We start from the raw sequence: 25,839 nt of genomic DNA, 5'->3' as shown, positions 1-25,839 counted from the left end.
GCAAAGTTGGCCTGGAGCACTCAGTACATTGTCTACGATGACAGACAATAGATGATGATGGTGATAAATTCCCCCCCCTCCTTTTTTTTTTTTTTTTCTGTTCTCTATATATCTTTCTTCCTTTACACAGGAATCTTCAAGGATTGCCACAACAAAGTGCCTCCAGAAAATTTCTTCAGTAATTGTGTTTATGATATGTGTTTCACTGACGGACAGGCAACTTCCTTATGTTATGGACTGCAGGCCTATGCTGAGTCATGTACCAATGCTGGAATATGTATAGAGTGGAGAAATGCTACTCTTTGCCGTGAGTGCTGTGGTTTATAAATATTTATTCTGCATTTAAAGTTTAAATAGTGCACATTCTTTATCACTTTTATGAATGGCATTTCATTGTATGTAAAACTGTGAGTATAGCATTTTGTATGTTGGGGGTCTGCTTTACCTTAAGTACTGTTCCAGTATTTATATAGTTCACCGATTTCCATGAACTTATGGATATATTTGGGTCCAATTCTTCAAATATTTATGATTTTCTATTAGTTCCTTGGAAAGTTTGGATTATTCTCAGCTGTATCTTAGGAGAGTTTTGACACTGGGAGAATGACTATTACTTTGCTTTACTGAAGATCCACCATCCTCAGTACAAATGTTGCTGTTATTTCTAGGCTTTGTAAACAAGATATTAATTGATGGCTTTTGGACATAAATTAGTTGAATAAAAATTTTTAAGAAACAGGTTTTTCTAGGGAGTTTACAGATATTTCTTATATCAGAAGTATTCTGATTTATCTCCAGACTAATTATGTTCAGAATAATATTATGGGAAACTTTGAACAGTGACCTCATACTTCTCTATTGAAAAGTTTTCTAGAGGTTCCACTAGTGCCCATTTTATGCAGTACAGTGCAGTATTCTGCTTGCTAGACAACTTCTAAAGGACCTATATCAGTCATACTGAAATAAACAATCCTCTTTTTTTCTTATGCCATGAGATGTTTTTCCTCCTGGGTCTGCAGAAGCTGCTCAGTTTGGTGAAAGAATGACTTTAGAATGGCCTTTGATTAAAAGCACCCAAATCAGCCCTAGGACAGTGCACTGACAAGTCATCTATAAAGACGAGACATGAGAAGAAAATAGCTTCTAAACCCCAAACTCAGATTAAAAGTATGGACTTCTAGGCTCAACAGTCTAAGGCCATATTCCAACACTTAAGTATCTATGGGTTGGTTATTGTGATAAAGATGATTGCTCAATGACATTAATAGGGCTGTCTCTCAATCTTTTAAATCAGTACTCCTCAGCTAGACACTCCAAAAACAGTTTTTCTAATTTTCAGGACCAAGCAGTGAAAGCATGGGGATAATTATTATAAAAATTTTGCCCTCTTTAATGATCTTTTTTTTCTTTTCCTTTTTCCTCTAGCCATGTCCTGTCCGGGAGGCAGCATCTACAAAGGCTGTGGTACTAGGTGTCCCTCTACTTGTGTGACATCCTCAGCAGCTAATACCTGTAGTTCATTGCCAGTGGAGGGCTGCTTCTGTAAGGATGGCTATGTTCTGAGTGGAGATACATGTGTGCAAGAAAGCAACTGTGGTTGTGTCGATGACAAAAACCACTATCATGAGGCAAGTTACCACAGACATTATTTAAAGAAAAAGGGAAGAAAGCACATTGTATCTCAATTGCTATCACTGTGAGAAAAGACACTACCACAATTATTATTTACAGTGTTAATAATAGCAAGGAAGATTCACTTTGCCAGACTTCTTGATCATTGAATTCTGTGGTCATAACTGAATAAATGATCACATGTGCGTGTTCAAATACTAGTAATTTGATTGTCTCTTGTGACATAACCATCCTATTTATCTTAGAGTTTATAATTCCACATTTTTTCTTCCCCTCAGCTGGGTGAAAGCTGGTTCACCAGTAATTCCTGCACTGAACGCTGCACTTGCAATGCTAATAACACGATTGCTTGTTCATCCTGGGAGTGTGGAGTACGAGAGGAATGTGGTGTTAAGGATGGCGTGCTGGGTTGCTATTCCAATGGTAAGTCCTCCCAGAAAATTCTTCTCTGTGTCAATTCCATGATAACTTTCTCAAAAATGAGAATCTAATAGAGAGAACATCTTTTTATGTGATGGCAAAGATAGTTTGCACTAACTGCTGCCAGTGATAAGATACCAAAAAAAAAAAAAAAAAAAAAGCCATGATGAGCTGTCTTGCAGTCACTGATTCCCTTCTATTGTAGTTAATATCTGGAAAAACTGATGCTGCCCTGAAGCCTGTAAGGTCCCTTGGGTACTCTTTGGCTCAATCATACAAATTCAAGAAACAAATTACCAATGCTACAAGTTCTGAACTTCAGACTAACTGAGAGGAATTACCATTTCTGAGAGACTTTGTTGGCAAATTCCTCACATAATTTTTTACATAGATACATGTTTATTTACATTCATATATTTCATATGATAGCTATATTTACACATATAATTATGATAATTACATATTCTCGTATTGCTACATAGGAAAGTTCTGGATTACTCTTAATTACCATGTGTCACAGCTACAATAGCATATAGAAACAGAGTTAGTTTGTTGCCAAGTTGCCAGTTTGTATGTAATTAGCAAATTAAACTTAGAAAATACCTACTGGATATTTCTTATTTTCAGTTAAATGTCATTGACATAAACCTGACATACCTCTATAGAAGTTCTCCGTGTAATAATGATGAGGATTAAGTTGCTACACTAATGCAAATGTCTTTGGTCAGTTGAATCCATGGTGAAATCCAGTCCAAAGTCCTTCAGTTATTTTTTTCACTTTCAGGCCAAGTAACATGTCAGGTGGCAGGAGATCCCCACTATTTCACTTTTGATGGATTGATGTACACATTTGTGGGTACCTGCACCTACACCTTGGTTAAGGCTGTTGATGACAATGTCAACCCAATAACCATCCTTGGCAAGAATGAAGACCGAGGGCTAAGAGGGGCCACATACCTGAAAGAAGTCTACATAGATGTGTATGGTGTACGAATCACCCTTCGGAAGAGCAAAGAAATCCTGGTAGGTTTTGGTGCTATTTATTCCAGCAATAAGTATCTTTAAAATTAGCTCACTACAGTAGCTGTAGAAAAAGGACTTCTATGCTTTGTAAGAAACATGTAGGCATATCCTTAATACTTATGGGTACCTTCCTTAAGTTAATGTTGTGGGGAAATATAATTTCTGACTAATTCCCAAGGTTTATCTTCTAGGTTTATTGTTCTGTTGGCCATATCTTGGAGGTGGAGCCTCCAGATCTGAGAACTGTTTTCTGAGCTATAGGATGTACCTCCCCACTTTAATAAGTGTTGCCATTCCAACCACCTATAGCTAGAGCCCTGCCTAGCTCACTGCAGCTGAAAAGCTGATTTTTGCAACCTGTAGGTGGAATATGTAATAGTAAAAGTGTGAAGGATCTAGAACTGTCACAGAGTAATCTTCCTCATTCCAAGGAATATAGATTTGAGCAGGAAAGCTTTTATGGGAGGTTGTCCATGCTGATGAATGATTTATGTCTCCAGCTGAACAAGGAGAGGGTCTACACTCCAGTGGAGAACCGGGTGCGGGGTGTGTCCATTGGAAATATTGGCAATTACATAGTAGTGGAAACGGACTTCGGTGTGGTAGTGAAGTTTGATGGTGATGACCATCTGGAAATAACACTCCCACAGTCTTACTTCTCAAAGGTAAGATTTACTGTGTAAATACATCAGTACTCTTTCAGAAACACTGCCTATGTATTTTCATTTTCTTTCTTGCTGTATTTTGCTACTGCATCTTTCTTTGTAGCTGTATTGTCAAACACATCTCTTTTATTTTTCCTATTTTTCTCTTCACACAAATTTCCTTGTGTTCCAAAGGAGTACTGACAGAAAATGACCCAGCTAGGGGAATATGTCCAGCTTATAAAATTAAATTGCTTGAAGTATTAGGATATTACAGTGTCTGTGTATTTTCTATTGCTGCAGTCAGTATGTCTGAAATATCTAGCACAAGGTTGGTTGTCATTCCATAGGCAATGATTAGGAAGTTACTGGGGATGCTGGTGTAGAGCAGATTGTTTTTAGAGTATAGTTCTTGTTTGCTTGCAGGTACAAGGCATGTGTGGTAACTTCAATGATAAATATGAAGATGATCTGTCCTTGCCTAACGGTACAATTGTCAGTGTCATACAGTTCGGAAATAGCTGGAAAGTGGAAGAAGACAGTGATGCAGGGTAAGCATTACTTCATACCTTCCCATCTCTCTTTGGAATAGTCTTCCTCTAATTGCTAAGACTATTTTACAACTTTGTAACATACAAACAGTATATATGAGAATTTTTTCTTCTTCAGTTAAGCTCCAAAAAAAAAAGCCATCACCACCAGAAATTTCCATACAGGCCTGATGGAAATCACAGCCATTTTACTGATCCATGTATACACTCAGGGAATTAGAGCCTGGCATGGTAACATAGCTTGTACAACCAGCCAAAGCCCATAACACAGAGTCCGTAGAAGGCAAGCAGTGCATGCCCTAGGGTGACAGCCAGTCTCAGCTAAGAGTCCACACAGTTTTGTAGTGATGAGGCAGATCCAAGGTCAAGCTGGGAAATCAGCATTCTTGTCGGGTTCATTTAGTGCAGCCAAGTTCAAGCGGCAGCATGGTGACTGCCAGGCACATCTGTTGCTGCTACTCTTCCAGTTGTAGACAGAAATAGATCTGCAGTCTGTGGTGCTATTTATTTAGTACCTTTCAGTGGCAACAAACTTTACAGTTTCTGTCTCGTGTGTCTTTGAAACTCAAGTGTAGCCATTCCTGTGCTTCCTTGCAGTTGTGTATCAGACTCCAGAGAAGACGATGTTCCGCCTTGCTCTCCTGAGGATAAACCAATCATTGAAAGCCAGTGCAATGTCCTAAAATCAGACAAATTCAAAGCATGTCATGATCTGGTGAATCCTGAAGACTTCATAAAGATCTGCACCTATGACATGTGTCAGTATGATGGCATGAAGTCTGCTCTCTGTGATGTTGTTCAATTCTATGTGGATACCTGCAGGAATCAAGGCATCACCATTACATGGAGGAATAGCACATTTTGTCGTAAGTGCATATGCAAGTGAAAAAAAACAACAGAAAATCAGACAGTTGACAGTATAAGATAGATATATTAGGTGGACAAGTTAGATAATTAAGCCAAAATTTTCAGAAAAAGCAATTCTGTTATGATTTTATGACTTGGCTGTCTTGCTGAACTGTTTGCAAGTTGAACTAAACCTGAACTAAACCCAGTGATAAAAACTAGATAAGTTGTGGATGATAGTGTGGAGTTAGAATGGTTTTAGTAATCGAATGAAAATCTTGAGGTACTACAGTGAGTCTAAAATGGTGAAAAAAAGTAGAATCACAGCATCATTTATGTTGGAGAAGATCTAGAAGATCATCAGGACGAACCATAATAATCATAATATAACAAGAAAGGAGGAAAAAAAATAAAAAAAAGAGAAACTGTATGGATACAGGGATCAAAGCCACTCACTGACAATTTGGACAGTTGCTTATTAAGGGACAAGTTCTTGAATCCCACTGTATGTGCCACACTCCATCCATTCAACATGGCTACCATCTAATTATAAAAACAGAAAGAAAAGAAGAAAAGGATTACAGGATGGTGGGGGTTTGTGGTTTTGCTGCAACTCTTCTTCCCTGCCCCACCACCCTGAGTTTTTTAATGATCAAAATAATCTATAAGAAGGCAGTCCTACACCACTATTTTATAGGCCAAGTTGAAGTTTTTGGGCAAGAATGTTTGTTTTAAATGTATTTAATAACACTGCTTCTATTTTCTTCACCCACACAGCATTGCCCTGTCCAACCCACAGCCATTACACGAGCTGTGCCTCTGCCTGCCCATCAACATGCAATGACATTTTTGCCTCTTCCCTTTGTGAGAAGACAGGATCATGCACAGAGGGCTGTGAGTGTGATGATAATTACGTGCTCAGTAACGATAAGTGTGTTCCTCTCAGCAACTGTGGCTGCAGAGATGATGACAACAATTACTACAGTGTAAGTAGTTCATTGTAGAATAAATCTGACTGTAAAACTTGCAGGAAACTGGTCCCTTGTCCAGCAGAATGAGAAAAAATTGTAGACTCTGTAGAATTTTCTAAGTACATTTCATGTGGTTAGCAAAAGCTGTGGGCTGAAGTTTTTAGAGGATGTAGGAACGTGGTAATTTGCACCTGAAGCCAAAATTGAGGCATACTGGAAACTAGCAAATTGATCAGAGATATTTGTGTGGACTGTCCTATTCCTGTTATGTGTTGCAATTCTCTTGTGGAAGATAAGTGAATTGAGATTGATAAGATTTCTTGATAAGATTACACCTGGACTGATCCATTGTGAAGTGGTCAGCAGGATGCATCTAGCCAGACTCCATGTGTTTTGCTACTGACTTTCTATTGCTCAGCACCTTGGTAACATAGAACAATTTGTGTGCAGGCTGGGGAGACCTGGATAACTCCACACTGCACTGAAAGATGTCAGTGTCAGCAGAATGGTGTCATCAAATGTCAGAGTTATGGATGTGATTCTAAAGAAACCTGCATCATCAAAAGTGGAAAATACAAGTGCAATCCAACTGGTACGTGCAGACAGGTCTTCATCTGATATTCCATGAAGGCTAGAAAATGAGGAGGGATGTGGGTGTCTGTTCTTTCTTTCATGGCACTTTTAACTTTTATGACATGAAAAGGCAGGTTTGCCAGTATTATTATTAAGCAAAAAAAGGCCCCATTTCTCATAATAGAATGTTGCAGTACAAGACAGGGAATTTGTAGAGAGGAGTAGAACAAGAGTTTGAAAATCTATGTACATCTAGAAAATTGGCAAGTCAGTCTGGTTGATTTATATATATATATATATATATATATATATATATATATATATATATATAATCAGCTGCGTTTACCAAAAATGAAAGTCTAAATGTCTATTAGTCCTTTGGCAATGACCTTTTTTATTTTCTCAATTTCATATTTATTTGAAAATATTAAAAATAAAGTCAAAACAGGACAGAGCAGATCTCAACAGATACTTAGGAGGCCAATCTTGGTGATTTTCATACAGTACTTGCTTTGGCTAAGCTCTTATATTGAGGTGTCAGCCCTGCTAAGTTACAGCTAATCCCATATTCTCAATGTTAATTGGACTGCTTAGTAGGTAGCTTGTTGCCTAATGCCTCTATGCTTCTATTTTGAAGAATAGGATGGCATAGGTCGTACTGTATTGATGATCTATGCAGGAACATAATACAAATACAGCTTCCCCTTGCTCCCTTTTCACAGAATGTCACAGCAGAAGCACCACAGTGGTCTTAAGGAGTTGGCTTTGCACTCATTAGGCGAGAAGAATATTAGATGATAATCACTGCATCTGATAGGTCTGGTGAACCCAAGGAACAGTTTAGTAACGTGGAAAGAAATCAGTGTTACAGCAGTTTCATTGTCTAATTTCAAAATTAGATACTGCTCATCATGTTCAAATAATTTTTAAGTAATATATTGCTGAGGATTATGATACCAACATCTGAGTGCCCATTAACTAGGGTGATGCCTGAGCACCCATCTTTATTTTGAAAGGATTGCATGCTAGCAGCAATTATTTTTATATAACCTGTATTAAAGTTATTTATGCATAGGATTTGCTATGTGCATTCAAATTGGAAGGCAATGAAACTCTTTTTTTCTTCAGGTTTTGGGAAGTGCCGGATCATAGGCGACCCACATTATGTCACATTTGATGGTTTGGTGCACCACTTCCAGGGGAAATACACATATATTCTGACTCAGACCATCCCTGATCTACCTGACACTCTGACACAGTTCAGCATTGAAGGTGTGAACTATCCTCTTCGTCTAAATCGGCGCATTACTTACCTGAAAGAGATCATCATCAATGTTTACAATCACGAAGTGCGATTCAGGGAAGGCAAGCGGATATTGGTAAGTCTCACACTGATTTCAGAGCACAGACAAAAGTTCTCCTTTATAGTAAAACAAATAATTAAAGGACTGTTCTGAAGAATATAAGTATTGAGGCAGAGTGTTATTACAGCTGTACTATGGGGCAAACAAAAATGTGATTTCAGTTGTGTTTTTTTCTAAAGCTGTGAAAGATAGATTCTTCTTAAATGTCAATTTATTTATTCATTTTAAGAATAAAATACTAAATATCCAAAACTTATAACAAAGCCACACAAATTACGATCAGTGGTAGGGACAAGTGTGAATTATGCTGGAAAAAACTTTATTTCTGCCCTCTTCATTGGCACATAATAGTTTATGTTAGCTCATACATGCATTTTTAGTTCAGTGATGGAAATCTCTCAGGAATGATGTAAGAACACTGTGTCCAGATCACTTTCCTTAATATATGATTTTGTTACTTTAAATAATGTTTGTTTGTTTTTTTTTACCTGGTTAAACTATCTAATACATTTATCATAAAACCAGAAAAGAGGAATGCTCCTTTGTAGCATTTTACCTGCATCAAAGCCACATCTGAATTTGGCAAGTATAATATGAGTATTATCTTATTCTTTCCCTTTTAGTTGGATGGTGTAAGGGTGAGAGCCCCTGTTCGTCCTCATGATGGTATTCGTATATATCAGAGTATAACAAGAATTAACCTGGAGACAGATTTTGGCTTATACCTGAGCTATGATGGCAATCAAAATGCAGGTAAGTGACACTAAAACCATCTGCGGGAATACTTATGCAGTGTCAGAGAATGTTATCATTACAAAGTAGGTCTAAACCTACTAGAAATCTTCATCCTTTAAGCCTGTGATTCACTGTGATATGAAGTTCCAGAAAACTGAAAGTATTTCTCATGGGAGTGTAAAAGTGCCATTTCTTTATCTGGATCCACCTGAATTTAGGAGAAATTGTATGAGGAGTCAGACTGTTTAACTACTTTTCATATAATGTAAGGCCTGAGTGATGGAAACAAAAGCAAGCTACTTCAAGCTGCTGATCAGAATGACAGGGCAAAGTCTGGATCTGTCCCTTTCCCAGCTTAACCCAGTTACAGGGCTGAGGTCCTCAAGCCAAACAACTGGGAGTGCATTCTTTTACATGCTTCCTTTCAAGCATGTTCCAGACAATCCTATTCTTTAGTGTTTCTCAGCAGGAGTTTCATATCATGTGCACAAAACTCATTCGTGTAAGCTGAACAGACAGTACCTCCTCTGTTCAAAGCGGAGTTATCCCTGCTTTGTGATGCAATATAGCCATGGTATTCCTGATAATTTCAAATCCTGCATCACGTTAGTAACTGCAGTCTGAACTGTGGAATTTAGTACTTCACACTTCTTCCTGCCTCCTCCATACACTCAGAAGAAAACATTTCTTTGTAATGGCATTTTTTTCCTCTGAACTTTCCTAGATATAAAGCTGGCCAACACCTACAATGACAGAGTGGAAGGTTTGTGTGGTGACTTTGATGGGAGACATAGAAATGACTTCAGAAACCCAGACGGTGTTTGGCTGAATAATGTGAATGCGTTTGGTGACAGCTGGAAAGTTCCTGTGAAAAGAACCTCTCGTTTTAGGTACCTAATTTTCTACTTAGCATCCCTGGCAAAAACAGCCACTGGAAGTCAGGAAGTTAAGTTTCCCACTCAGGATAAGCACTGAGAGAGAAATAAACTGACATTTCTATCACAAGGCAGAACTGCTGTTACTTACGAACTAGTACTATGAACACTGGATGTGCAGAGAACTGATGGTTTCATGACGATTTCATTTCCAGACGAGACACCACTGTGGAGGAGCCTACTGAGGAACCAGATACAGGGCTCTATCAAGGCTGCAGTGAAAATAAGCTGACGCAAGAAAACAGCACTTCTAAATGTCAAATTCTGACTGCATTGGACGGTCCTTTTGCAAATTGTCATTCTGTAGTCTCACCAGATTTCTATTCCACGTAAGTGTCTGATGCAAACAATCTAGGCAATTTTATTCTGCATTTCCAAAACGATTTTGGAGCTTGTCTGTGAGAAGAACTGTACATCTTCATTTCTAGGGACAGAAGGTAGTAAGTGTCTTTGGAGAACTGGGCTCTGTGTTCAATTAGTCATATATTTGCATATTTAGTTCCCCTTATTTGTTTTTTTGTTTTGTTTTTTAACTGAAGATTGTTTTTTCTCTGTTTAGAGTTTTGCCTTTCTGTTATCTCTAGAACGTAGCTTTTCTCTTTACCTCTAGAGATAAAGCAGCAGCAAACATTAACCTGTACGCTGGAATTTCTAGTGTGTTTGAAGTTCTCATTCACATTCAGTGATAATTCAGTCAGTACCTGGCTCTATTAGATTCCTTCTAGCAATTGTAGCTTCATAAAATGCAGCCTTCAGGTCAGAGCCACAGAGGCAAAGGTGTCAGTGACAGTTCTTCAGTCTTTCACAGACTGGTGCAAAAAAAAAAACAGCTTAGTGAAGAACTCATGTGGTAGCTGCAATAAAATTCCCTCTGTTTATCTGGCCAAGTATGTGTGCAGTTCCCACACACAGGGTTTTGAACTATATGAAACCTGTTGGTTAATTCTTACATTCACCATTCATCCATAATGTCAAAGGATGGCCAAGTAGCTCTTTAGATTTCTTTTGTTATGTAGTTGCAAGTAATGCACAAAGGTAGGTGGTGCCCACTCCAAAGCCTTTCTTAGCTGTGATATGAATGTGTAAGTACCTTAAACCAAACACATGGACCACTGACTTCAGGGTATACATCCTGATTCTTAATGTAAACCTACCCTTCACTCTAAAACATGGTTGGGCAGCCTGTTCTGCCTTCTTGGTGGCTGCTTTATTTTTCTGAGATATATTTGCAGATCCCATACACTCCAGTACTCACTGTCTCAAAATCAGGCCATTGATACTCAGATGATGAGTGAAATTGAGAAGGTAGTGCCAGCAAACAAAGAATAAAAACAAAGAATAAAAGATACAGTGCATGAACGCTTTCTCATGTTGCACATAGGAGCTGTGTGTTTGACATGTGTGTGGAAGGAGATGATGCTGACACGTTATGCCGCAGTCTGAAAGAGTATGTGCTGGCTTGTCAGGAGCAAGGAGTCAATATGGAAGGCTGGAGGCAACAGACACCTTGTGGTAAGCACAGGAAGAAACTGAAAGTGTAATTTCTGCCTAAAGGACTCTCAAAATGTGAGGTTTGAGTTTTTTACTAGAAGCACTGTATGTCACACCTTCTTAGGTCCTACTGACATTGGTTCACACTTCAATCGCTGTTCATAGTTTAGCACTCACACTTGCTCTTCTGTCGCTGACTCCAGGTCTTATGATGATGCTTCACATTAGACCTTACCTTAGCCACTTTAGAAAGCTGCTTAGGAAAGCAGAGCAGTCAGCTCCCTTGTCATGAGAGGCTCTGTGAGTTAGAAATAAAACGTCCCTATTTCCAAGGGGTCTGTCAGACTACAGAATGCTGAAATAGCCCTTACAATAATCTCAAACCTCTTTTTCCTAGCTTTTTTTTCCCCCAAATTGAGGGGTTAATCCAAGCCATACTGTGCATCACAACTTTGTACTTCTGTTGAAACAGTTTTCAGAGCTATGAAACTACTCTGATATTTTCAGAGATAGCTGCTCTGTATGTGTGAGAAGTAATTTGGTATCAGTGAAAACCTGGACTCAGCACAGCATACCAAATAGCTTTGAAAATGCATTTTCTTACCTTGGAGTCATTCGCTTACAACTTCAGTACCATTATATACATGTGAACATTTCTGTGTATGTGTGTTCACCATTTTGACTCTTACAAAACTGATCTGAGAAGGCCATGTGTAACAGCAACCTGTTATAACTGGACTTTCCTTATTCTTACAGAGATGTCGTGTCCTCCCAACAGCAAATACAACGCATGCATGACTGCGTGCCCAGCATCCTGCAGCGACATGACCAGCCCCTCTGAGTGTGAACTGCCTTGTGTTGAAGGCTGTGAATGTCTCCCTGGTTACATTCTTAGTGACTCTGACTGTGTGCCTTACAGAGAATGTGGCTGCACATACCTTGATAAATATTATGAGGTACAGTGTCTCAGCAGGCCAGACAGCTCCCGCAGTGCTGAACAATATTTTCTTGTGCTAATTATTTGGATAATCTCTTTGTTCTCCTCAGCATGTAACTTTTCATTAGAAACAAAGAGCAATTTATTTAACAATATTCTGGTCTCTGGAGGAAGGGAAGAGAGAATACATTGCTCAGTCTGCCTCAAACTCTGCCTGTCAGAATATTCTGCAGGCACTTGGGGGAAGCATACGATTACACTCTGACCTCCATATTAGTTCTTTACCTTTATTACTCTAAAGAGCCTCAATAGGCTCTAAAATTTACAATACATGAGTTACAGAAAAGTTGTATTGGTCACCATGGTCCCTCTCTTCTCAGAGTGGCACAGGAAGGGCTGAGTCCGTAATGCTGGCTGTGGCATGAAGAGAGCCCCAGTAAGGCTGGATTCTGAGGAATCCAGAGGTTCCACACTTCTAGCTGTGGGATAGAAAGCTTTGTAGTCATTTCAATACTGGAGATTTCATACAGACAAGTCCTAAGGCAAGTAGAGATGGCGTTATGGGAAGAGGTAGGCACTAAAAACAAATGGGGCTTGCTAGAGAAATGGTACATGGCACTTTTGTACACTGTCTTGAAGGCACAATATGATGCATCTGCTGCTTTATCTCCAGCAACAGTTAGATACTGTTGGCTGTCCATGTACCCAACTTGGGGCTAGGATCTCACACCTCAAAGTTTCTTGAATGTTCCTTGAGTTTCAAGGAGCTGGGTTAATAAGCTGCTTGCTTGCTTTCTTTATACAAAGTACAAAAAAGAGAAGTCTGCCATGTTGTCATTCATCAGGAAGAATCAGAGTAGCAAGGGACCCCAGAACTCTGTTCATGTTTCCCTGTATAGTTTTGATATAACAGTCATTTTTAACATTCAACTGCAATCTTCCAGATTGGAGAAGTGTTCACCACTGATGACTGCTCCCAGCAATGCCTGTGCACTGAGAGCTCCACTGTCACCTGCTCTAACATAGCATGTGGTTCTGATGAAATCTGTAACGTTTCAAACTACACGCGTGGATGCTACAGGAGTAAGTGAATCACTAAACCTATCATGTTTTACTTCATTGCAAAGAAGTCTTGAATTACTGCTTATAGGACATCTCTGGGTCTGGGATCGGTGCAGCAGTCTAAACAGAAGAAATAATAAACTTATTGGAGAACTTTCTCTGATGTTTCGTCATAGAAAGTGTTTCTTTCCCAAGAACCATTCTCTCAGGACTGGTTTACCTGAGATTCTGAAGCATTTCTCTTTCCTTTTTGCTAGGTGGACCGTGTATGCCAAGCCCTTGTCAGAACGATGGTATTTGCTCTGAAACAACCAACGGCACCTCTGACAGCTACTACTGTGAATGTACAGAGCTGTACACAGGACAGAGCTGCAACATTGAAAGGATAGGTAACAAAACCATTTTGGATTTCACTGTCTGAATTGTACACACCATTATAAAAAAAAAAAAAAAAAGAACAAAACGCCTGTGCCATTATGGAGAAGACTGAGCTGGCTTTTAATTTTTGTGCTGTGAATCAATAATCCCGTGGGGAGGTGTCAGGGCAGTCTGGGATCTCATCACATCTTTTCATGGGCAGAGTGCAAGCTGACCCCAAAATTCATTCCACTGCATGTTCCAACCAAGTTAATGACACTATTTCTTCAAGTAAAAATTGGGCCTTGTACCATAAACTGGGTGGTCATGTCTGTACTGATACATCCAAACAGAAAGAAGAGGGCAGGCCCCTCAGCAAAGACATGCTAGAAGGCATGACAGCAGGACTCTGCAGGACATGCAGGACCTTGGTCTGACACCATTCCAGGAAGTTACTTCAGCCAGAGAACATCGTATAAGCCAAGCAGACAGGCGTGTCTGCTTCCCATTCAGATTCTGCAGAGTACAGTTCCTCACTTGAAATTGAGCAGAATCTTCTGTTCACAGCGCTCAGCTTACACTGACAGGGCTTATCTCTTCTTCAGATGACACAAGTATCCCAGAGAGTTCCCAGAGCAACACAGTTGCCATCGCTGTTGGAGTTACAGTAGCAGTGGTTGTTGTGGTCATTCTCATCTCCTCCGCATTATATCTGTACAGGTAAGACTTCTCCCAGCTTTGCTACATTCAGCAGGGGCAAGGCACACACACTCCTGGTGTCTGTACACCCCCAAATTTCTGCTATTCCCACACCTGCAGAATCAGAAAATATAGCATTCAAGATCTCATTTAAGAAATACATTGAAAAGCTTTTTCTACAGAAATGAACATATGCCATTTCTTTTACATATTACATCGTCACTGCTTGCATCACTACCACAGAACTTAGGACTCTTCAGAATCTGACATTGCACACTCACACCACCATTTGGCCCTCTAATAAAAAATAAGCACCAGTAACATCATTTAATTTCTATTCTTGTTTGTTTGCATACAGAAGGACAAGAAAGGCAGATGTAAATATCAACACCCGGAATTCATCTTCACACAAGTCTGAGGATTCATTGGGTGACAGAGTACGTGAGCACAACTATGGCTACGTAGTGAATGCTGCATTTGACCAAGATGAACCCCAAAGTACATACCTGTAGCTAGCTTTTTTTTTTCAATTCATGTGTATTTCTGTTCTTGTATTTTAATAATATTTCCAATTATTTCAGAATAATAAATAACTGCATTTACTGAAGATTCTGAAGTTTTTCATCCGAAACAGATCTCATGTTGTACACTCAAACAGAAGTGATTCTCTACTCACATTATCCACTGTGCTATCCACAGGAGCTGTTCAAGTAGCAAATCCAGACAGAGTTCAGTAGCACAGTTGTACTGCGCACCATCACATATGTACCCCTGATAGAGGTGGCAGCAGACTGACAAGGTCAGAATTAACAATAGCATCTCAGGCAGGTCGTCATGAGATCACCTTACCCAAATACTTGGGAGAAACAGATAACGGAGCTGGAAACAGTTCTGCTCTTTTAGCAAGGCATGGTTCACTGGGGAGAGGACAAAAAAAAAATAAGACAACATCAAGCTCATCTGATAACAGATAACCCCACTCCATCCACCCCACTGGGAGTGCCAATCTGAAAGAAGCAATTGTTTGAGTGACAGCTGCCTCCTTGCTGTCTGTCTGGAATGGACAAGAATGAGGGCTGTCAGCAGGAGGGTATACAGCCAGGATGGCTGATCCCAGTGAGCAAATATCCCATACCATGTGCCATCGTGTTCAGTAACAGGACATTGCTGCTGTTCCTATGCTCCTGCACTGGACAGTCTGGTTCTCCAGTATTAGCCCAATATCTCAACACCACTTGGGAAGGTGGAAGCACTGCCTAGGCATTGTGTAAGCCCTGAACAAATTTCCAGTGGCACAAGTGAAGATCTGAGACACAAGGAACAATCGATTAAAAGATTTATTGATGGCAGAAGCTAGTTAAATCTCATTATTTTATTAAAGGCTGAATGACCCATAACAGGAGGCAGAGATGGAGAGAGTAGAGGAAAGATTGGGATCAGCACCTTGGGTTTCAGCAACATCTCTGATCTAGTTCCTGACTGATGGTGGTGGATACACACATAACTCCTCCAAAGTACACTATTTATACACTGTTATTTCACATGTGCAGTTATTTAGAATACTTTGGAAATCGGTTGGTGGGGCTTCAGGTGGTCTCCCCTCACTGAAATTACTGCTCATAGATCTTCCTGGGTGCCTAGGTGTCATTTGTGATGATCTCTCCTGCACTAAGTTCACTTGTTGTTGCTCAGAAGTTCTGCATGGTCTCATGGCATAAGGAAATCAGTCAGTGTTGTGGTTTTGTGGTGTTGATGCCGGTATTCCACATCAGAGCATCATGCAGCAGTTAAGGAGTTAATGCTGGGGGAGCAGCAGAGGGGAGGGGCGGAGCTCCGCACCGGAGGCAGGCGGCGCTCGGTCTGGGCGCGTTGCTCTGGGCTGCCGTGGAGGTTCAGCACGTGTGCTTCCCCTGCGGGTCCTCCTTAGCGTAAGCTCATAGCTTTTGGTTTGAAATTTTTTTTCTCTCTCTTTCAATTGTTCAATTTTATTAGATTTAGTAAAGTTACCGTTCCTTCTCAGATCGTGCCGTTGTTTTCTTGTCGACCCATCTCTTCCCGCCGTTTCCCCCTCCCCCTCCCGGAGCGCGGCTCTGCTCGGGCGGCCGCGCGGCCACTGACGCAGTTTCTTTTTTCTCTCCCCTCTCCCTTCTCGGTTTCCTTTGGGTCACTGTCACGGACAACACCGTGACAATTATTGGTGGAGAATGCGGGCATTGCAGTATTGGCTCTCCATTGTAAATCTGGTGCAGAGTGGACTAAGGTTTTTCATGTACCTTACAGCATGCTGGCGTCTTTTTAAGCTCCTCGCGTTCAGCACCGGAGTAGTGTGGATATACAGCTACTTTAGTGTGCTGAGGGGGTTACGTGCCTCCTACCTAAACACCCTGGCTAACGTGACAGATTATGCGGCATTTGGAACGGTTTCCAATTACTCTTTTCAGGTCTTTACCTATATTCAGGATGTCAGCCCGGCAGTTGTGGCAACTGTGTTATCTGTTTTTCTGCATGCACTCTCTGCAATAGTAATTTACATCATGTGGAGGAAGCTTTCCTCAAAACCAGAGAGTGTTGAATGGCAGGGAAGGTGGAAAAAATTAGGAAAGAAATTAGAAGCGTGGGGACCCCCGGTGTTATGCAATTTTGATCTTGAGCACCTGTGGGACCCTGAGAAATTCAGTGAGTGTTTAGGTAAGGAGTCATGGGACTCAGGACGATCTGAGAAGGAATGTATTGTTTGGGGTCTGGCTTGTGCTTATCGAGCCATAATTGATATTCTGGAGAGAAATGGTTTCCAAACCAAGGTCCAAAGCAAAAATGAAAACCTCGAAGTTAGACCTGACCAATCACAGGAAGCACCGGTATCAGTGTCGGTTGCCCCTGTGGAAGGCCAGAAATGGACACGGCCGTCCTCGCGCCTAGAACGGAAAGAAGAAGAAGCAGAGAAAAAAAAGGAAGATCCAGGCGAGGGGCCCTCCTCAGCACCACCACCACCACCACCACCACCACCACCACCACCACCTAAAAAGGCCACTAAGAAAAGTGAGAGACATGGAGAAGACAGCGATGATGATGGAGTCACTGTTACCACTACTCGTCGGCCCCTAAAGATGACTGAAATACAAGGTTCAAGAAAGGAGTTTGTACGGCACTCGGGTGAATCTATTGTCACCTGGTTGCTGCGGTGTTGGGACAGCGGTGCCAGCAGCGTGTCCCTAGATGGCAGTGAAGCCCGCCAACTGGCAAGCATTGCCCGAGACCCAGCTATCGATAGAGGAATTGGCAGATGTCTGAATGGAGTCGCTACCCTCTGGGAACGAGTACTAGTGGCTGTAAAGGATAGATACCCTTACAAAGATGATCTGGAGCCTAAGGTGGAAAGATGGAACACCGTGGAGAAAGGCATCCAATTTTTGAGAGAAACAGCCATAGTAGAGATGCTGTATGATCCCAATTTCGTCCCTAACAACCCACACCAGGACCGTGATCCTGATAGAGTAAGGTGCACACCTGATGTATATCGCAAGCTCTCAAAAACAGCACCAGAGAGGTACGCAAGTACACTGGTAGCAATGTTCCATAGATTCGAGGGTCAAGACAGGAGACTCCCAGTTTATGAACTGACTATTACACTCCAAAACTTTGAACAGCAGTTTCCACCATCACGTGCTTCCATTGCAGCTATAGTAGCAGAAGAAGTAGGTGAGATTAAGGAGACACAGAAAACTATACTGGACGAACTGTCATTACTGATGAATAGGGATGAACCTGTGTCAGTATTGGAAACACCTGATGAAGACGAGCATGACGCAAAGAATCTGATGAAGCAATTTATCAAACTGTTGAAAGTCTCGGCCACCAAAGGCAACCGCCCCTCTGCACGAGCAAATGACGGCAGTAACATCATGTCACGTGTGGCCATGTGGAGCTTCTTACGAGAAAACGGAGAGGACATGAGGAAGTGGCATAAAAAACCCACTCCTGTACTGCGAGCACGAGTGAGAGAACTACAGCAGAGATCAGCCACCAATGAAATTGCTCCCGTCACTGCAGGTAACCAATAGAGGGGCCCTGCCCTCAGCCAGGGGAGGGAAAGGGATAACAGAGTGTATTGGACTGTGTGGATTAGATGGCCTGGCACATTAGAGCCACAAAGATATAAGGCACTGGTGGACACTGGTGCACAGTGCACTCTGATGCCCTCGAGTTATAAAGGGACAGAGTTGATTCATATTTCTGGAGTGACTGGGGGTTCTCAGGAACTGTCTGTGTTGGAGGCAGAAATAAGCCTCACCGGTAAAACCTGGCAGAAGCATCCTATAGTGACTGGACAGGGGGCGCCATGCATACTCGGTATTGACTATCTCAGAAGGGGACATTTCAAGGATCCCAAGGGGTACCGATGGGCTTTTGGAATAGCTGCTGTAGATGCAGACAACATTCAGCAGCTGTCTGTTTTACCTGGCCTGTCAGAAGATCCGTCTGTTGTGGGGGTACTGAAAGTGAAAGAGCAGCAGGTACCTATCGCTACAAAAACAGTGCACATACGGCAGTACCGCACCAACAGGGATTCCTTGCTCCCCATTCATAACTTGATCCGTCAGCTAGAGAGCCAGGGAGTGATCAGCAAGACTCACTCACCTTTTAACAGCCCCATATGGCCGGTGCGTAAAGCCAGTGGAGAATGGAGGCTGACGGTAGATTACCGTGGCCTGAATGAAGTCACACCCCCACTGAGTGCTGCTGTGCCAGATATGTTGGAGCTGCAGTATGAACTGGAGTCAAAAGCAGCCAAGTGGTATGCCACTATAGACATTGCCAATGCATTCTTTTCTATTCCTTTGGCCACAGAGTGCAGACCACAGTTTGCTTTCACCTGGAGGGGCGTTCAGTACACCTGGAACCGTTTGCCCCAGGGGTGGAAACACAGCCCAACCATCTGCCATGGGCTGATTCAAACCACACTGGAACAGGGTGGGGCACCTGAGCACCTCCAGTATATTGATGACATTGTTGTGTGGGGTGATACAGCAGAGGAAGTTTTTAAAAAAGGAGAGCAAATAATCCAAATTCTTCTGGGTGCTGGTTTTGCTATTAAACGGAACAAAGTGAAGGGACCTGCCCAAGAAATTCAATTCCTTGGAGTAAAATGGCAAGATGGACGTCGTCACATTCCAGGAGATGTGATTGACAAAATCACCAGTATGTCACCACCCACTAGCAAGAAAGAGACACAGTCTTTTCTGGGTGTAGTAGGTTTTTGGAGGATGCACATCCCAAACTACAGCCTCATAGTAAGCCCCCTCTATCAAGTGACTCAGAAAAAGAATAATTTTGCATGGGGTCCTGAACAGCAGCAGGCCTTTGAGCAAATCAAGCAGGAGATAGCCCGTGCTGTGGCCCTGGGGCCAGTTCGGTTGGGACAGGATGTGAAAAACATCCTCTACACTGCTGCTGGAGAGAAAGGTCCCACTTGGAGTCTGTGGCAAAGAGCCTCTGGGGAGACCCGAGGCCGACCCCTTGGATTTTGGAGCAGAGCGTACAGGGGTTCAGAGGAGTGCTACACTCCAACTGAGAAGGAGATTTTGGCCGCATACGAGGGGGTTCGGGCTGCCTCTGAAGTAATTGGTACTGAGACACAGCTCCTCCTGGCACCTCGACTGCCAGTGCTGAATTGGATGTTCAAAGGAAAGGTTCCCCCCACCCATCATGCTACCGATGCCACCTGGAGTAAGTGGATTGCACTGATTACACAGCGAGCTCGGATGGGGAACCTCAACCGTCCAGGAATCCTGGAGGTGATCATGGACTGGCCTGAAGGCAAGAAATTTGGAACATCCCCATCAGAGGAGATACCACGTGCTAAAGAGGCCCCACCATATAACGAACTACTAGAGAATGAAAAGACGTATGCCCTCTTCACTGATGGATCGTGTCGTATTGTTGGGAAGCATCGCAGATGGAAGGCTGCTGTGTGGAGCCCCACACGACGAGTTGCAGAGGCCACTGAAGGAGAAGGAGAGTCAAGCCAATTTGCGGAGGTAAAGGCCGTCCAGCTGGCCTTAGATGTGGCTGAACGGGAGAGGTGGCCCATGCTATATCTTTATACTGACTCTTGGATGGTGGCAAATGCTTTATGGGGGTGGTTGCAGCAGTGGGAACAGGACAACTGGCAACGGAAGGGTAAACCTATTTGGGCTGCTGAACTGTGGAAAGACATTGCTGCCCGAACAAAAAGGTTGGGTGTAAAGGTGCGCCATGTAGATGCTCATGTGCCCAAGAATCGAGCTACTGAAGAGCAGAAAAATAACCATCAGGTAGATCGAGCTGCCAGAATTGAGGTGTCTCAGATCGATTTGGACTGGCAGAACAAAGGAGAGCTATTTTTAGCTCGGTGGGCCCATGAGACGTCAGGCCATCAAGGAAGGGATGCGACCTATAAGTGGGCTAGAGACCGAGGGGTGGACTTAACTATGGATGCCGTTGCACAGGTTATCCATGACTGTGACACATGTGCCATAATTAAACAGGCCAAGAGGATGAAACCCCTCTGGCAGGAAGGGCGATGGGAAAAGTATAAATATGGGGAGGCGTGGCAGGTTGATTATATCACCTTGCCACGAACACGCGATGGTAAGCGTTACGTGCTCACCATGGTGGAGGCGACCACTGGGTGGCTTGAGACATACGCAGTACCCCATGCTACCGCCCGAAACACCATCTTAGGGCTCGAGAGACAAGTCCTATGGAGACATGGCACTCCAGAGAGAATTGAGTCCGATAATGGGACTCATTTCAAAAATTCTCTTGTGGATATCTGGGCCAAAGAACACGGCATTGAATGGATCTACCATATCCCCTACCATGCACCAGCTGCTGGTAAGATCGAGCGCTACAACGGGTTGTTAAAAACCACGTTGAGAGCAATGGGTGGTGGGACATTCAAGCACTGGGAGAAGCATCTGGCAGAAGCCACCTGGCTGGTCAACACTAGGGGATCAGTCAACCGAGAGGGTCCTACACAGTCCAGCTCCCTACAGACCATAGAGGGAGATAAGGTCCCTGTGGTACATGTGAGGAGCATGTTGGGAAAAGCGGTGTGGGTCCTTCCAGCCTCTGGAAAGGGCAAACCCCTCCGTGGAACCGTTTTTGCGCAGGGACCTGGGTGCACCTGGTGGGTAATGGATAAAAATGGGGACGTCCAGTGTGTCCCACAAGGGAATTTGATGCTGGGGGAATGCAGTCTGTAATTACGTGTGTATGTATGTATATATATATATGTTTCTATGTAACTATGTTTCTATGTAACTCATGTTATTACTGTTTGGTTATGTATAGATGTGTGTTAAGCATGATGTGATGATGTGGAATAAGGGGTGGAATGTTGTGGTTTTGTGGTTTTGATGCCGGTATTCCACATCAGAGCATCATGCAGCAGTTAAGGAGTTAATGCTGGGGGAGCAGCAGAGGGGAGGGGCGGAGCTCCGCACCGGAGGCAGGCGGCGCTCGGTCTGGGCGCGTTGCTCTGGGCTGCCGTGGAGGTTCAGCACGTGTGCTTCCCCTGCGGGTCCTCCTTAGCGTAAGCTCATAGCTTTTGGTTTGAAATTTTTTTTCTCTCTCTTTCAATTGTTCAATTTTATTAGATTTAGTAAAGTTACCGTTCCTTCTCAGATCGTGCCGTTGTTTTCTTGTCGACCCATCTCTTCCCGCCGTTTCCCCCTCCCCCTCCCGGAGCGCGGCTCTGCTCGGGCGGCCGCGCGGCCACTGACGCAGTTTCTTTTTTCTCTCCCCTCTCCCTTCTCGGTTTCCTTTGGGTCACTGTCACGGACAACACCGTGACAGTCAGACAAGTGCTTCCTTGCCTTCAGCAAGGCCTACACTCATCTCCTTCCTGCAGTGACCTCCTTTTACTCCTCTACCAAGTGTTTGCTTCTCAGCCTCCCTCAGCACCGCTGGCCAGAAAAGCACTTATAATTGCCATGGGCAGTCAGGTGGATAAAAGGCATTTTGCTCCAGTCCGTTCAAGAACGTGCCAGCTGTCCACACACACCCAGCCCAGCCATTGAGGGCTGGATATGAATGGAAAGGGGCTTTCAGCCTCACTACATAATGAGAACGAATCAGTGTGAGGGACCTCCCTGTCTACAAACAAACTGCCAATGTCATGCTGCGATTTCACCACATTTCTGAAAGCAGCTTTCCTGCCTGTTCAGCAGCAGCTTCCCATTGCTCTCCTGTACCTGCTAATCGTGCAGTTCTGTGAATGCTGAGTACTGCTGACAGTGCTCACATCCTGCTGCAGCTGCTGGGAGCACAGGACACCCCAAACCCTGCAGGATCACATCTCCATCTCTCCCAGGTAACGCAGCCTATCTGAACACAGGTGAAGCAGATTTGGGAGTTTCCATGGATACACTTTGCTATTCCAGTGTCATAGGAATTGCTTTGGTTTTCCACTGCAGAGCTTCATATTTACATTTCAAGTCTGAAATACTTAAGAAAGAAGGACTGTAGTGTTCCACTGAATGCATTGATTCTTGATGATAAAAGCCAGAAAGACAACGAATCTGACACTACTCAGATCTTGCAAATCAACCAGTTCTCCTAATGCTGGGCATTAAACCACCTGCGTGGCTCAGCTTACTCAGAGCACACACCTGCTGGTGTGTGAAGGTGGGCTGGAGGTGAACCTTCCTTTCTGGCACTAGCTGTGGGGCAGCCACAGCTACTCAGCTGCACTTGCCCACCCCTCAGCCCAGAGGACTTGTTGGGCACGGCCACACACTTCTGTATCTGCAGGACAGAACACAAAGACACATGAAAAGCCATCCTAGACGTCTTTGCCCTAAAAAGGCAACTGGGTCGTGCTCCGAGCTCCATCTCCCTCTCTGCCAGCCAAGAAGTGAGGCGGCAGAGCACCTCACCGCCGCTCCCTCTCCGGAGGGCTCGCGGTGAGGGATGCTCGCTTTACCCCTCTCCCCGTAGGGACGTTGCACACCCGGGCATCGTGCTGCGTAACGCGAGGCAGCCCGCAGTTGTCCGCTCCTCGCTATTTATAGCGGTCGGGAGGAGCCTAGGGCTGGGTTGGTTTCCGCCTCCAGACTCGCTCGGGGCCGCGGCGGCGGCGGCGGCGGCGGCGGCAGCGGCAGCGGCAGCGGCAGCGGCAGCGGCAGCGGCAGCGGCAGCGGCAGCAGCGGGACGCACGGACACGCGCAGGGGGGTGAGCGGGGAGAGCTGGGCCGGGGAGCGGGCTCCCGCATCGGGATGTGGCCTCGGGGTGCCGAGCCCCTGCGGGCACAGCCTGGGATGCTGCAGCCCCGTGAGAGTGGCTGCCACTGCGCACCGGAGTCGGCTCGGGGGGCTGTTTCAGGGAGAGCCTGGAAAGGATCAGGGTTTACCAGGGGAGCAGCTCGGCCTCTTCAACCCAGCAGAAAACAACGGGATGAGGGCAAGTGCTGAGAGCTGGATGCTGGCCCGCCATGGCTTCGCCCTTTGCTCCTGTCGCTCAGCAGGACAAGGGTGGCTTTCACTCCTTGCCCTCTGTCGGGGCACTGCTCACAGCCAGGCCCTGCAAACAGAATCCAGCACAGCAACAACCAGCTGTCACCAGCCTATGCTGCACGTGCCAGGCTCTAATGACCTCCCAGCATGCCAACCCCCAGCAAATGCCCTCTGTGTACCCCAGAACTCCCTGCCGTGCCTTGCCTGGAGCTGTCCAGCCAGAGGAGCATGTCCTGAGTTTGATCTTGCAAGATGGCAGCAACCAAGAGCTTCGGTGCCACCCACCCTGGAGACCCTCAGCCTGGGGACCTGATAGAGATCTTCCGGCCAGCATACCAGCACTGGGCCCTGTACCTGGGAGATGGGTACATCATCAACGTGACACCTGTGGGTAAGGCTGACAGGGTGGGGTGGGCGCTTTGGGATGGCTGAGAACTCTGCCTTGCATCAAGGGCAGGTGGTCAGCCTCACATGGCAGCTCCAGGATGGGAAAGAGGAAGGGACAGGGGCTGCAAGCCCCCCAGGTGGCACCTCTAGGGGCCAGGCAGAAGCTCTCTGGGGTCTCAGCCAGGCTGTGTGGGACCTGCCTGGCTCACCCTGTGCCTTCCCCAGAGGAGGGGCTGCCAGCCACGTTTGGCAGTGCCAAGTCGGTGTTCAGCCGAAAGGCCATGGTGAGGATGCAGCTCCTGAAGGAGGTGGTAGGAAACGACTCCTACCGCATCAACAACAAATATGATGGCACCTACACTCCCCTCCCTGTGGAGGAGATCATCCGGCGTGCTGAGTACCTCATCAACCAGGAGGTGTCCTATGACTTGCTGGGCAACAACTGCGAGCACTTCGTCACGCTGCTCCGCTATGGCGAGGGCGTCTCTGAGCAGGTAGGCAATGCGTGCTGACCCTTGTGGGGTCAATCCAAGGGTAATGGCACAGCATCACCGTTATTCATTTCATTGCCCTGGTCAGCTCTGCCTGCTCTTCATTTCTACACCTGTGATTTGCTCCCCTCTCTGCAGGCCAACCGAGCCATCAGTGCCATCGGGTTTGTGACAGCAGCTGCCGGTGCCTTCTCCCTGCTGGGCCTGCTGCAGAACCGGTCCCGAGAGAGGCAGTACTGAGGAGCTATCAGGCAGGAGCTGCTGGGATTCGGGGTGGTTTGTGGCCTCGCTCCCAGCAGTGCCTCTTGCAGAGGCCAGCCCCAGCCCTGGAATCGCCAGTGATGCCTGGCAGTGCGCATAGGCACATTATTCTCACACCTCAGGGCTCTGCTGAGCACTTTTGGCACCCACATTGTTTTTGCAGACTGTGTCCTGTGGACTTTCTATGAATAACCTTCCCTAACCTGTGTTTTTAACCATTTTTTTTTAATCCTTACCAGAACTAACACAGCAGCACTGCTGTTGAGGCCCATGCAGGACTAGGTAGATGACCTTAGAGATCTTTTCCAGCTGTAATGGATCTGTGATTATAAGAAAAAGCCCCTGGGCCCCACAGGACAGACTTTGTGCTCAGAGCTGGGCCTGTAGCACCACACTGACCAGCAGGACAGATTCTATTTCCAGTACAAATTACATCTTTCCCCAGCCAGCAGGACAGCACAGCCCAAGGCCCACACCTGGAGGTTGAGCTGTTCAACGGCTCCAGGTCTACAGAGCCCCACCATCTCCAAGCACAAAGCTGGCATGCATGCAGCCTGTCCTAGGAGAAAGCTGTTGAGTGGAAGTGTGGTTTATTACTCTTCATGGAGAGTATTTGGCTAGCATGTTGGGAACTGTATTTTTTTTCTGGTTGTACATAGGAAATGAAATCCAGTAGTGCCTTCACCACGTGCAGCTGCCTGGACTGTAAGAAGAGATGGGAGCAAGAGCTGTCAGTAAGCAGCTTGCTATTTTTATCTGCTCTCATCACATATATAACTAGACAAGAAGATTTTGTTAAACAACAGTTGTTTCAGTGTTTGAAATAACAAAGCCAGGCCTTCTGGTCATATTTTGTAGTTAATACAGTGAAATAATATTGTTGGTTGTTGGGGTTTGTTTGTTGTTTTCCTTTTTTTTTTTTTTTTTTTTTTAAATGGGAAGTGTATTAAAATAAAACCGGG

The 25,839-nt window shown here is 44.4% G+C and overlaps 2 protein-coding genes across 2 annotated transcripts in view; both read left to right on the top strand.

The window, feature by feature from the left end:
- Positions 1-23,975, top strand: part of LOC136056295 (IgGFc-binding protein-like) — a 77,360-nt gene extending 53,385 nt beyond the window's left edge. The window contains exons 78-97 of the mRNA XM_065748411.1: positions 131-307; positions 1,426-1,628; positions 1,911-2,055; positions 2,837-3,075; positions 3,576-3,740; positions 4,146-4,270; positions 4,868-5,136; positions 5,894-6,102; positions 6,538-6,679; positions 7,789-8,039; positions 8,648-8,777; positions 9,484-9,649; positions 9,850-10,023; positions 11,076-11,206; positions 11,942-12,141; positions 13,067-13,205; positions 13,442-13,573; positions 14,147-14,261; positions 23,339-23,556; positions 23,923-23,975. Coding sequence (XP_065604483.1) covers positions 131-307; positions 1,426-1,628; positions 1,911-2,055; positions 2,837-3,075; positions 3,576-3,740; positions 4,146-4,270; positions 4,868-5,136; positions 5,894-6,102; positions 6,538-6,679; positions 7,789-8,039; positions 8,648-8,777; positions 9,484-9,649; positions 9,850-10,023; positions 11,076-11,206; positions 11,942-12,141; positions 13,067-13,205; positions 13,442-13,573; positions 14,147-14,261; positions 23,339-23,556; positions 23,923-23,975 — 3,383 coding nt within the window. The remainder of the gene's footprint in view (positions 1-130; positions 308-1,425; positions 1,629-1,910; positions 2,056-2,836; positions 3,076-3,575; positions 3,741-4,145; positions 4,271-4,867; positions 5,137-5,893; positions 6,103-6,537; positions 6,680-7,788; positions 8,040-8,647; positions 8,778-9,483; positions 9,650-9,849; positions 10,024-11,075; positions 11,207-11,941; positions 12,142-13,066; positions 13,206-13,441; positions 13,574-14,146; positions 14,262-23,338; positions 23,557-23,922) is intronic.
- PLAAT1 (phospholipase A and acyltransferase 1) lies at positions 23,879-25,096 on the top strand. Its single transcript, XM_065748591.1, has 3 exons — positions 23,879-24,129; positions 24,351-24,619; positions 24,755-25,096. The coding sequence occupies exons 1-3, from the start codon at positions 23,991-23,993 to the stop codon at positions 24,854-24,856; spliced, it is 510 nt and encodes a 169-aa protein (XP_065604663.1). The 5' UTR covers positions 23,879-23,990; the 3' UTR covers positions 24,857-25,096.
- Positions 25,097-25,839: the final 743 nt, after the last annotated feature.

Source organism: Cyrtonyx montezumae, unplaced genomic scaffold (assembly GCF_038088225.1).
Source record: "Cyrtonyx montezumae isolate F1298 unplaced genomic scaffold, pur_monq_1.0 scaffold_5, whole genome shotgun sequence".
Lineage (NCBI taxonomy): Eukaryota > Metazoa > Chordata > Aves > Galliformes > Odontophoridae > Cyrtonyx > Cyrtonyx montezumae.
The sequence above is the reverse complement of the archived record's forward strand: the minus strand, read 5'-3'. Positions and strand labels throughout refer to the sequence as shown.